Source organism: Bombus impatiens, unplaced genomic scaffold (assembly GCF_000188095.3).
Source record: "Bombus impatiens unplaced genomic scaffold, BIMP_2.2 scf_0135, whole genome shotgun sequence".
NCBI classification, from domain to species: Eukaryota; Metazoa; Arthropoda; class Insecta; order Hymenoptera; family Apidae; genus Bombus; species Bombus impatiens.
In genome coordinates this window covers 880,094-893,233 of record NT_176554.1, presented here as the reverse complement: position 1 = coordinate 893,233, position 13,140 = coordinate 880,094, and the positions used below count along the sequence as shown (strand labels likewise).

Below are 13,140 nucleotides of genomic sequence, written 5' to 3'. Positions count from 1 at the left end.
ACGTTTACATCGAATAATTCGCATTTGTAGATTATACTTCGGAACGTCGACGTTAATCATTTTGAAGCTCCTATCTGCTTTGGCGTACGATTCGGATTAGAATGTCAAACGACAATTTTCGTTTGTTGGTATTTGAGCTTAACACGCGGCCAATTATTTTTTAAGTCGACCAAGGCCGGACAAAGATGTTGAATATTTTTGGAGATCAAAGATTAACTCGTATACCCTATGTATGCTGTGACAACGAATTATAATTCCAGGAAATACAACAGCGTAAATGTAACAAGCAGCAACATTAATAAAAGGTAAACTGCATGGTCAACGTCAATCGAGTTAATGCGAAATTGCATTGTCGTCAGCAGCGAGTCGAGAAATAATTATGGTAGAACGGTTTATAATTCGTTCGTAACAAACGTGGATGAACAATGAAAACACTGCGTTTAATTCGGCAGAAACACGGAAAACCAAAAGAGAAAACTGAACGCGATACTTTGCGAAATTATGGCCATGGTTCGTCGAATTAATGAGAAGAGTCTCGGACCGTCAGGTGAACTCGAAAGTAAACGAAAAAAAGTCACTAGACGAGCAAGTCTCTTTTCCATTAAAGCGTCTAGCCGCGTTCGTTGCGGTGTTTTCCACTACAACGATATTCGACCCTCAACGTTCTCATCGTTCCACGACTTTTAACACGATACTTTTGTATTTTGCAACGCTCCTATCCGATATTACCGACATTAACTGTCACGCGATATCGCTTCAAAGTCCCGTTACCCGTTCTGTCCGGCCTCATTATTCGCCGAGTACGCATATCGCGACTATCAAAACTATACGTGTGCGTAACTAACGGCCAGTTTAAATCAACGTTTAGAACGCAACGACGTTGAAGAAAATATGGACGGAAGGAACAGGGCCTAGCTGTACAATAATTGACTAACCAACGATTTCACTCGTAGAACCTTACTTCGAGTAAAATTCAGTCGTAGAACTTTATTCTATCGTTGTTCTACCATCGAGTTTCTTAGGCGGGCAAAGAAAAATCGTAGAATATTCGAGATTACGTACGCTGTTATGAAACTTTTCGAGATACTCTCGATCAGGCACATTTATATCGCATAAATACGCGTTGAAGTTGTAGATTGCAATGGATAAACGAGCACTTTACCGCATGATATTAGAGAAAAGCAATTATAACGGCATTAATTATACCTTGGCAAATATTTAAAACGCGCGCGATTGATATTTGTTTGTGACGGATAAACGTAGAGAGGGATGGTCAGCGGGGGCGGAGTGAAGGGGTTTGGTCGTTCGCTCTCAGATCAGAAGCGGTAAATTTTCGCTTGGAAATTAATTATTTCCGTGCAAACATTGCTTTAATATATTCCGATTGACGTTACCGGAGGTTTCGGTCCAACGATGGTCCGACGTTTGGCGTATGAAATAAATACGCCATCATACGTCGGTTACCATTCGCCCGGATAGAGGGACACACGATATTTCGGATTGCTTTTTTTCCACTCGCTGATCTCCACGGCCTGTGTACACTGGACGAAAATACACAGAAAAAGAATATCCTATTTTTGAGTCTTTGGCAAACACGGGAAACCAGCGCGGTCTCCGCGTACGGACGTTATACCTCAAATTTGATGAATTTCTGCCAATTCCGCGTGCACGTATAGAGACAGGAAAGATACATGGGTAGAAAAAGGGGGTCTCTCCCCGATGCTAATAGACGACCAAACGAAAAAGAATACGGGATGACGGACAACGTAGGGGAAACTTGTACAAAACTACGTATAGTGTACGTTGTACCTGTCTATTTCTACAACCACTAAAAACCGAGCAATTCGTCTAAATTTTGCACGTTACGAGGATAAAACGAAAAAAAAGAAAGACTTTTAGAATTTTAATTGGGCATTTAGTCTTGTAAATTAAAAGAATATGGCGAACTTTCACTGTACGATTCCGCACAGATTTTCGACGCGTACATTCCTACTAAAATATTTGTTAGGACGACGAATTTTTGCGGGTTTTTCGCTGCTTTGCAGTCGATAATGACGCGCACTCATGAAACTTGGTGCTGGTGAAACAGCAATTCGAATGCTCCGTTATTAATTTAACCATTGGGACAGAGAATTCATCAAACCCCTGTGTTAATTGCTAACGGTGAGCGGAACGAATCGAAGTATAGTTATACGTCGTGTCGACACGCTGATTAGACTGAAACGGAATCGTCCATTTTGATGTTGGTTATTGGATTATGATTCCTGCCGGTGTATCGCACTTTGATGTAACATCGTTCGGTTCTTCGACATCCTAGCCGATTACATGTCGGCGTGTTGTCTGCGTTTTAATGAACATGCACGATACATGATGCGCTTAAGAGTTAACAATATATAATGTACACGACGCCTATATAAAATAACATCGAAGATACACTGTAGCAGCACACCAGAAGCATTATATAACGACACGATGACGCGACACGTCTATATAATATGCTTATATGTTATAATATACACGTATGATCATAATGATAACGATGAAACATTTGTGCTCTTGTACATGTGTATAGATATGTGCATGTGTATATATATATTTATATACATTTTTGTATTATATACGTATATAAATGTACACATGCGACCATAGTTACATGCAACAGCCAGAAACGCGATTAGCGGAATCGAATTTTTCAGAGTTAAGTGCTCGAGTGCTCGGATAAAAGCATATTAAAACCGAACGTTCCGATTCATTTGCTCTTGCGTCTTTAGAATCTGTTTCCCCTAATGAGACGTCCTTTGAAAACATGGAAATCGTTCACCGAATAATTAATTCGACGTAAAATATCGTCCACTTAATGTACGCTCTCGTTGAAAAAGCTGAAAGTACATCTAACAACGAACAGAATTACCGTTTTGCGAGACTTCCACGGTAGGATCGCGTTTTCCCGATTGCATCGCTGAAAGTATCGTATTCATGGAGAAACGAAAGCTTGGATCATGCATATAAGTAATAACATTTTCGAATAATATCTCGAGTTGAATAGGCAACGCGATAATTTTCATTCGATCTTTTCCTTTTCTTTTCTTTCGGTCAAAAAACTCGTTACAGAATCCGATTTGGATCGCTGTTTCGAGGCTAGCTTTGAGCTTCGTGCTGTTATCGAAAAAGCACACTATGAAATGCGTTCGCTAAAGTTCCGTGAAAACTCTTTGCAGATACGAAGGCTTGACGGAATTCTCGATAAGACGAAGGGAAAAAGTAAATGGCGAAGAAAAAACTTACCGACACCGGGGTAGGGTTGCATTCCAGGATACGCGGCGGCATGCTGGAGTGCCGCCTCCCCATTGGGCAGCCCTTGTGCTGGAATGGACAGATGGAGGGCATCTACACTTCAGTAAGCTCAGCTCTTATCGAGGACGGACCTATGTCTAGGGCCCCTGTCGCAATACGTACTGACCAATCGATATCGCACGGTATCGCGTATTCTTGGATCCCTCGTTAGCTTAATCTGATTCTACAGGTATGCGTAAGGCGAAATGGGAAATTCGGATACCGATTCTAAGATTTCAACGTTACGTTAACTTTCGTTTTGCATCGAGAAGCGCATCAAAGTGTTATATTTACGCAAGGTGATCTTAACGCTTGCGTACATAAGTCCTTTGTAGGAATATCGTTTCAAAATTTACCTTCCGATTAATATATTCGTATGGCTTTACTACAAATATGGAAACCAGTACCTTTAGAAGGAGCATTACTAATAATTACTATTAATCGTCGATAAAATATGTACGCGCGTGTTCAAAATTCTCGCAACTAAAGCCCGATACTTAACATTCGCGTATACGACGTTCGCTGCAGCGTCCACGCGAAATAGCGAAGAAAAAGAGAATGGGAAAGATTTTTTCCCACTCGGAGAGAAAGAATCGAGGTAATGTGGTACGTGTCTAGGGCGAGGTTACTCGGTTCTCATAGCAAAGGCAAAATAATAAAGTCCAGCGTCGATTGGCCGAGCATTGCGCAGGGGCGGCACACTGCGCCTGAGTTGATACTCACGTCCCGGATAGGTCTGCGGTATCCCGTTGGTGTAGACACCAGGATCCGAACCTGCTGGTTGACCATTCGGTGTTTGTGCAGCCATGTTGAAATTGGGCATCGTTGGCGATGGTAACGACGGTATCGCCCCGTTAACCGGCTGCCCTGTACCGGTACCTACGAGCAAACCTGATCAGTACACACCGGTTACCCTCTTGCTCTTACAACACCGACCTCAGTCACCCTCCCGACGCGCGACATCGGATCGGGAATGATCATGCTTAGCTAGTTGCCCTCTCTGTACATCCTGTCAACCGATTTACGGTATATATTTACGGTATATACTGTATAATTGGAAGGACGTCAGATCGAGTTTGCGGATGATCCGTATGCCTCGCGTCGCGTTTGAGGGTCCGTATGATCTGCAGATTGCCGGAATATTGATCCGATTTTAGAGCTAATAACGACTCACGGTAGAATACTGTTCCACGAGTTAATGATCCGGCCTCTGAGCAAATCGACTGACTGTTTTCTTAGGATGATTAGATCGGTAATCCGGACCGAAGATCGCTATCTCGGTATCTGCTTAACGTCTACCTTCGATGTAGCGCGTTTGAGCAAGTACGAAAAGTAAACGAGCATTTGGGTGTACGTATCGGTGTGTTGTTTGTAAAGGTGAGGGGTAACGACTCAAAGTTTCGTGCATATTTTAAGCTCTTCAAACGATAGGTTGTTGGCTTAGAAACGAACCATTATACCCTTTAAATAGATGCGTTTCGACCATGAATAATCGTTTTACGGTTTCGTCAGTTTTAATCGATTTACCCTTGCAGCTTCATTATCGGTATTTAATAAATTCTAAAGATTATTCCATGTTCAGATACATTAACACCTCGTGTATTAAATATTTTTTCAATTTCACGCATGTTATTCTGCGGACTCTGTTTCGTTCTGTTTCACGGACTGCGAATTAGATACGTTTTTCAAGAAAATGATTTGGAACACGCGAAGATAGGTTTAAAGGAACGAGCACGACATTTCTCGTAACGATGAGAAAACGATAAATAAGTGAAGTTTATTAATATCTAAAATCAAGCGCAGTTCAACAGTCGAGTAATTCATCGCGTATCCATAAATTCGTGTAAATCCATGGAAAATCTTTTCAACTACATCCATCGTCTTGTATAAGGTACTCTCTGCGGATGAAAAATCCATAATGACAGGTACGATGACGTCGTATTTCAGTAGAAATAAAAGCGCAGAAGCTTGGCAATCTGCAAGGCTGGTAAGCGGAGGAAAGATCAGAAGTAGGTGGAGAAGAAATAAAATATTATTTCCCTATCAAAGGGTATTACGTTTCGCTTGACGAGACTCGACGTATACCAGAGAGCGCTTGTCGAGAGCCGATTTCCGTGCTTAGTTTACCTGCCTCTGCTATTTCGTTCCCTCCTCTTGTGTACGCGTTGAACGAATGAGAGAAACCGGAAAAGAGAAGACAGCGAAAGAGGCGAAGAGGAGGGAAAGAGGGTTAGGAAAAAGGGAAGGAACGGTGCTACTTTGGCTTTTCCTCCTTCCCGTTCGCGGCGAGCTTTCGATAAAGTTTCGCGGTACTGGCAATATCTTTCGCTCGAGTCACGCTCGGTGAAAATGTTGTATTGATTTATGAGCCGGTTATAAGGCAACGGACTGTACACTCTTGCTGCCGCGAGATCTGTGGAGGAATAAACGAGGGGAGAGCGGGATAAAAGAGGGGAGATAAAGAAAGAGTTTCACGTCGGTGAAACTGGAAAATTTCGCAACAAAGTGTACATACGTGCGTGTATATTTGTCGAACTTAAGTTAAAGTTTTTCCCTCGCGTGTCCCATTTCTTTGAAATAATTTTACGGAAATCGCAAGTTTCTCTTTCTTCTCGTACTTTGAAGGATAATTCCTTATTCCGAATTAAATACTCGAGTGATACACAGAGACTGTTTAACGCGGACGTGTTTAAAATATCGACATTCGATCTGTCAAAAGAAAGAAAAAACCAAAAAAGGAACATACCAGAAGTCGGTGGAACCACGGGATTTGGCATGCCATTTAACGCGTGCGGTAGTTGCCCAGCACCGACCAGTGCCGCCATCGGGTTGATGTACGTCCCTTGTGCTGTCGCAGCAGCCATGAGAGCTGCTTGCTGCTGTAAGTAGAACATTTATATCGAAAATGTATTCAAGAAAGAGCGTTCTGTTTGGATTACTGCAAGTTAGTTAAGAAATAAAACTTTGGTACTAAGTAATATTTAAATGGAAGTAGTTGGAATTCTGCCGATTTAATAGAAATTTACCGAATAAACGTCAAATACGCAAATTTCAATATAGATCGAATATAGATGCATAGAAAAATCGAAATGTCCGAATGTACGTATATTACCGGAAATGTTTTACAGAAAAATTAAATCAGCACGTTGGTATTAGGCATCGTCGATCGTTTTTAACAAGACAGAAACAATTATAGGTTGTAGGATTCGCGATAACGAGAACCAGCCAGACGGGGTAATATGGTAACGCGAGAACCATTAACCATAATGTGACCCACCTGAGCATAAGCGCCGTAAGCGCCGAACTGATTGAAAACGAAAGGGTTAAGGAGGCTCATGTTCCCAGCCATTTGCTGCATGCGTCTTAGTTGTCTCTCTTTCTCAGTATCTGCGAACTTTACCACTAAGCTGGATGACGCTCCCTGAAATAAATCATTTCAATATGTTGGTTATCTGTTATAATCGATATCTGACGAATATTATGCAAAAAATGATTCTAAAAATATAAATATTCGCGGTTTAGAAATTATTTGGTCAAATCGGCAATAGGCTATAGAAGACTGATGCGAGAACGCTGTACAATCTATCGTTTGAGGATTATGTTGCTCACAATGTAAATTGCCATGCTATGACAAGCAAGTCTGAAATGCAAGATCAGATACTGCTGTCGGACGTGCCGGTTCGTAATTTCCATGAGACGAAGCGACGCTGTAGCAAGGGGATTACCGTCGCCGACGTAAAGCCGCATAATTTTCTAGAACCTCGCATTTTCTTCGTGACCGCGTGCGCGTTTCTCATCCTCTATAAATTTATAACACGTAGAAAATTTGATAATAACATCGCTTCGACAACGGACGTGATTATCAAAGAAAATTACGGCCTTCTTCCCCTTATTACTTATTGGAAATTAATCGTTCTACTAGCAAACTCGTTTCCATTAAACGTGTGTACCAATTTCCTTTTAATACCTACCATTTAATTCGTAAAACGTGAATAAGTTTGCCCACCTAAAATAGTATTAAAATCGAGCGAAAGCAAAGAGACGCGGTATTTATAGTATCGTTTTCATATACCACGTTATAAATTATTTTGCATGACCATTATGAAAAGGTATGCTACTGAAGATTCGAAAGAATTTTCCTTTCAGAAAATACAGTAAAGTAATATTCTATTTCTAAATTTCATTTATAGCAACAAGAGAGACTGTGTAACTACATAATAAGCCGAGGAAAACTGAATAAGCTAGGATCTATTATACTTGATTATAGTAGAAAACCTCAGAGTATTCTACAGATAGTTAGCATAAGATCTTTTTCAATGGAGAAAACGCGTCTCCTTTTGAGATGTTTACGAGGATACGTAAGACGATGATGTTCTCACCACGTCTAAAATATAAATGGAAAGGCAACAGGTGGTCAGTGGCCATTGTGGCTGCGGAGAAAAGCTCAGCTTTCGAGGTTCTGGTGATATATTATATTCACGTCATCAATGCAAATGCTGGGCGTGTCTGAGTTTATATAACGACGGTAATATTGTAACCCGTTGATACGCTCGCTGAAATTTCCTCTTCTTGTCACGCGATTTTCCACGGTTTATCCATCTATTTCTTTCCTCTGCTTGGCAATCTTTGTGCTGGTTTCATTTCATCTTTCGTGGTCTTGTGTTTTCTTTCGTAATTCCTTTTCCTTTCGTTTGACAGTTATTTCAAATGTATAGTTTTACTCTTCAACTTTTAACACAGTATAAATGCATAATGCGGAAAATATTGCCTGCACGACTATTCTGATCGTCGTTTGAAATTTCCATTACATTTTGTTAATATGCTGTTATATCACAAAGAAGAAACAAAAAGAAAAAAGAAACTAGTCCAATAGAGGAAAAATATGAAAAGGCAACGTGGTAGTTAAAGCGAACCTAAAAATCATGGGTTCGAATTTCGATGCTCGGATTTCTTTCTGTTGCGAGAACGTTTTTCTTTCGTTTTACAAAATAATGTTTCGTCGTGTAAAATACACGATGAAAATTAAAACGGAGCGTTCTAAAACCCACTGTCTAGAAGTTGAAACATAAAGTTGATGATAATTTTAAACAATCATATTTTCACTCTTTATTTCGAAATGGTGAAAATACGGACAATAGTGCACGATGTATAATATCAGCTTAAAGTGGTCTACAATTATATATAACCGAAACTGTACAGAATGCTTTTAAAATGCTTCTAAAACTGTACATGACTCACGTTAAGGCACGTTTATACGCTCAAACGTCAGAATGACACGTGTCTTTGCGTATTAAAAATGATGCGCAATGATTCGCGTAACCCAACCACGCGCGAACTTGAAACACTGAATGGAAAAGGATGATCCAAGAATTGGTCGAATCGCTCAACTATACATTATAATCAGTGAAGATTTTCCAGAGAGTATCATCGATACTGCCAAATTGTATGAAGAGGATATTGTGTTCGCCATAAAGAACGTGTTTTCTTTTTATTATTTTTGGCGTTGAACATTTCGGGACGTTGTGAAAGGTACAATATACGTGGATTCGAAATTTACAAAACTTTTTACGGCTTTTTTTTACCTTCTTTTAAGTCTCTTACACAGGGTCGTCAAATACCGCTGACAAAATTAGCTCGTATAAAAATTTATAGATTCGATGGAGTAATGTAGAGGTAGGCGTTGCCGAAGCAAAGTCGATTTGGTTAAAGCGTTAGATTTTTCGGACGAGAAAAATTGAAATACCTTGTACTATCTGTCAGTTCCACTGCTTTCTGTTATATACATACATATGTATAATAGTAACTTTTCATTTTGCAAAGGTGTACAATGCTGCTACATATATATTAAATAGCAAAGTAACAACCAGGAGTATACGTAGTACATACTACTTTGCAATTAGCTTTGGATAATATCGAGTGAAAAATGGATGGATCGAATACGTTAATGGTTCAGCAAGTTCGAATTCGTAGGATACATATATTAAAAGCTTTCAAACGGGGTGACATTATTCATTTGGTACTGATTTTCATTAGCATTTTACGCGAAGTACCACTTAACTCTTGGTCACACGTAGCTATGTGGAATGCAATCGGTGTTCCGCGAAGGTTACAGAAGAGAAAGAGCAGGAAAGGAAACGACTGGCTCGCAATTATTAAAAGTTTCGTTTACAGCCAAGTCGAATAGGGCCAAACGCGCGTATAACCGCGGCGTTCCAAGGAAACCAGAATCCGGCCGCAGTTTACAAGGCATAAAAGTTATGCGGGTTTCATGGCTGGATACAACTTTCCACATTACTGTAACTAATATCAAGAGTATCCGGCGAAACTCATACGTGTTATTTCTCTTCCCTTATTCGAGAAATTCTGAGACTCAAGTTAAAATATCTTTAATTTTGACCGCGTTTGGTGAGAAGCAGTAATATCGACGATCATATTATTATCGACGAACATCGTTGTTCCGACGAACGTCTCCGAAAAACGTTTTATAAATTTCTCTCCACTCCTAATTACAGTCCACTCGCGCGTTGTTTTTTGATCGGTTTTAACAGAAAAAAAATCATGGAACGAGATAATTTTGAAATAGCTTGTTTCGTCGGATTATGTCACGGTAACCAGTTTTTTCCTCCTAGGCAATGGCGGAAGGATGCACCGGGGCAATCTCAGCGTCGAGGTCATTGGCGATGGGAAAATTCGCAGGGCGAAAATATTCAGGGGCGTTCCTTCGTAATGCTGGGAAAAATATCGACAGGCTAGAGAACGACCGTACAGAGGAGAGCAGGAAGAGGAGTGGGGAGGATATTTTGTATTCTCTATACAGGCGAAGCCGCTCGAACAACTCGTTATGCGCCGTGAAAAGCATCGACGCGTGTTGTTGAGGAAAATAATTTGTCTCGCGTCGACAGCCTCGAAGCGTGGAAGGCCTTCTCTCTCTCTCTCGCTCTCTCTCTCTCTCTCTTACACACAGACACACATACACATTCTCTCTCTCTCTCTGTCTCTCTCTTTCTCTCACTCACTCTCTCTGCGTAGCGATGGCTGGCTAAGTCGCGTGGCATATATGACATTTACACAGGGCGCACGTGCACATCGATATACGTATAGAGGCTGACAGACGGGGAGAGGGGAGGGAGAGGGGGCAAGAAGGGTGCCGAGGTCGTATCAGAGCCAGTGAAGCCGAAGCCTCATTATTGGGGGATTACGGTTCATTAATTCCGATCCAACGTTCTGAACTACACGCGAAAAGAAAAAGCCACCCCAAGCGATATCACCAGGAGAACGTTTGAAGCTTCCACTCCTCGTCTCGTTATGTTTGTACACTTTACCGTGTAGGTTGTCTCTTTAAAATCCGTGATACAAAAGCACAGTCTCGTTATAGTGCCGAGTACAAAGTCTTCGTTACACGAGGCTCAGCGAGATGAACTTTATACAGTTGAAACAGTTCTCGGCTTTTGTAACGTTAGATCGTCGGAAACGAGTCGAGCATCGATGCTTCTGATTCTTTCAAATCTGCTTTCTCGCTTTGTGTTTAGCGACATTGTGAGCTTGATGAAACTGTCCCTTTATTCGCGTTACATTGCGCCACGTTTGTTACGGTATTTGTTCAATTCCAGCTAAATGCATTAAAAATTTGTAATCTAATTAGCTATTAAATAACGTCGTATAATTTACAATTGTAATACAAACGATAGCGATACACTTTTTATCGTAAAATTAAGAAACTTCGAATTACAGAACATAACGATACGCGATGCCAAAATAAGTACATATTTTAATGGACAGACAGTGTTCAAATACGCTTTAACGTCCGACGATGAGAGACGCATCGAAACGAATCTTTTAGCCAAATTCGCACGATCAGCAAATTCGATGTAAACCAAAAAATCTCTTAGTCGTTCGAGATTGGTAGAATCTTTGAAAGTAAAGGTACGGCTCAGAGAACCGCGATATTGCAGCGGACCTGGCAACGGAATGAAGCAATTACGTACTGATTGGAGGTTCTCCCGTTAGCTGCACCATCACACTTGCCAATTCGCCAGCTGGTAATTTCAATAGATACAACTAGAACCGCAAGACTGGCCGGAACGCCGATTGCCTCTTGTCCACGTGATTCTCTGTTGGAATCCGAATCGAAGGGATGGATCTAAACTATCCAATTCTCTGGTGCATTTCAAATTACAAGTTTTACGCTTTAGCCTGCCAGAGAAAAATCACCTGACTTGGCACTTTTTCCATTTCGTCTCGTTATATATCGGGATAATACGTGAAAGGATCTAAGATATATCAATGAGAAAAGTAAAAATTACCCGTCTTAACGTTCGTCTCGTACTTGTTAGATTATAGAATTTTCAAGAACGTTGCGCGATATCCTATAACGACGAATACATTTTTTGTCCGTGGAAATTAAGTAGAAAAGATCGTGAATGGATTTCGTTTCGATTATAAAATGGCAATATCAGTTTCTGCTCGAAACTCGCGGATGATGTTTCGGTAAGAAGGGTTCCCCTTAATTACGAGGGTAGCCCCGTAAATTTGGAGAGCAATCAATTCAAGGAGACGTAAATCCTATCTGCAATAATTTAATCTTTACTCGTTAAATGTACCCATAATAATTTTACTTTTCAGTCACGTTACATCCCACGTAACTTGGTGCAAATCGATCGTCTATTTTTAAGCGGAAGCTTCGAGATACCGGTTTAATTCGCTCCAATTCAAATTTAATCACGATAATAGGGATATTAAGGTACGCTCCTTAAGAACGGTTATCCTTTGGGTAGAATCGAGGGGTATCGTATCTTCGCGTTTCTTTCTTTCTTTTCCACCTTGCTTTTCTTACCCACGGGATTTGGTCTCCTGTTCTGACTCCCGATAGAAAAGACTCGCCAAACAAGTAACAGTTGTATAGGAGATAAAAGCAATGCAATTACGAGGCCGCCGAGGGAATTACTCAGGGAATGTCTTTAATTAAATGTTGGAAGCAGTTTCCGAGCCTCCGTTAATGCAGAGACAATTTCCTTCCATCCACATTTCGCTCGTTTCCTCTCGAACAGAAAGGAACATCCGTTAAGGCTCGAGGGCTACTCCCCACCATCGATGCTACACGTCCATCTACGCAACATACGCTTCTACTTTTCTCGGTTCTTAAGATCGCGCACCTAATCGCGCGTGTCGATGTTTCTACCAAAAGATCTTTCGTCGAATCAAATTCAAGTTTTCTTCTTTGTCGCGATGGCAATTTGGCAATTACATTTGCCAAAGAGAAATATATTTTTCATATTTAATTATTAATTTATCGTCACTGATTATTGAGGATGCTGCGTAAAGTATAAATCGAGAATTAGAAGTAGATTCGTTAAGTGCTTATCTTCAAAATACGGTAGAACGTCATGAAACAAAAGAGCGCGAGAGAGAGTGTTACCGAGAGTGGGTGTTGTTCGTAAAAACCGCGGCGCAACTCGATTACGATAAACGTGATAATAATACATCAGTTATCCATTATCCGGGTAAATCTTTTAGATAAAAGGGTCAAAGAAAATATCTTATCCGAAACGATTATACGATAAAGCCTTTTTTTACTATTGAATAGATTTTTGTATATTTATTGCGATCGTTTGTGTAAAATTGAGAAAATGTCAGATTTTTCAAAGTATATACCACGTACTAAGGGTAAATTCGGTATTTCAGTGATAAGTAATTTTGACGACAGAATAGATTGAAAAGTATCGGAAATATGAAGCGTACGCGAGGAACAAGACGTTGTTTAAATTCGTTCCCGCACGCGTTTCAGTATGGAAGAATAGCGGCGGGGGG

General features: G+C 40.6%; 1 protein-coding gene across 25 annotated transcripts in view; it reads right to left on the bottom strand.

Annotated features, from left to right (window-relative positions):
* LOC100747554 (CUGBP Elav-like family member 4) overlaps positions 1-13,140 on the bottom strand; it is a 548,998-nt gene that overhangs the window by 9,334 nt on the left and 526,524 nt on the right. For 21 of the 25 annotated variants that reach the window (XM_033319135.1, XM_033319129.1, XM_033319138.1 and 18 more), the window contains 4 exons: positions 6,611-6,754; positions 6,080-6,212; positions 4,057-4,224; positions 3,286-3,387 (listed from right to left, as the gene is read on the bottom strand). In XM_033319135.1, the coding sequence (XP_033175026.1) occupies positions 3,286-3,387; positions 4,057-4,224; positions 6,080-6,212; positions 6,611-6,754 (547 nt within the window). The remainder of the gene's footprint in view (positions 1-3,285; positions 3,388-4,056; positions 4,225-6,079; positions 6,213-6,610; positions 6,755-13,140) is intronic. The other 4 variants (XM_033319125.1, XM_033319134.1, XM_033319123.1 and 1 more) reach the window with 3 other exon arrangements.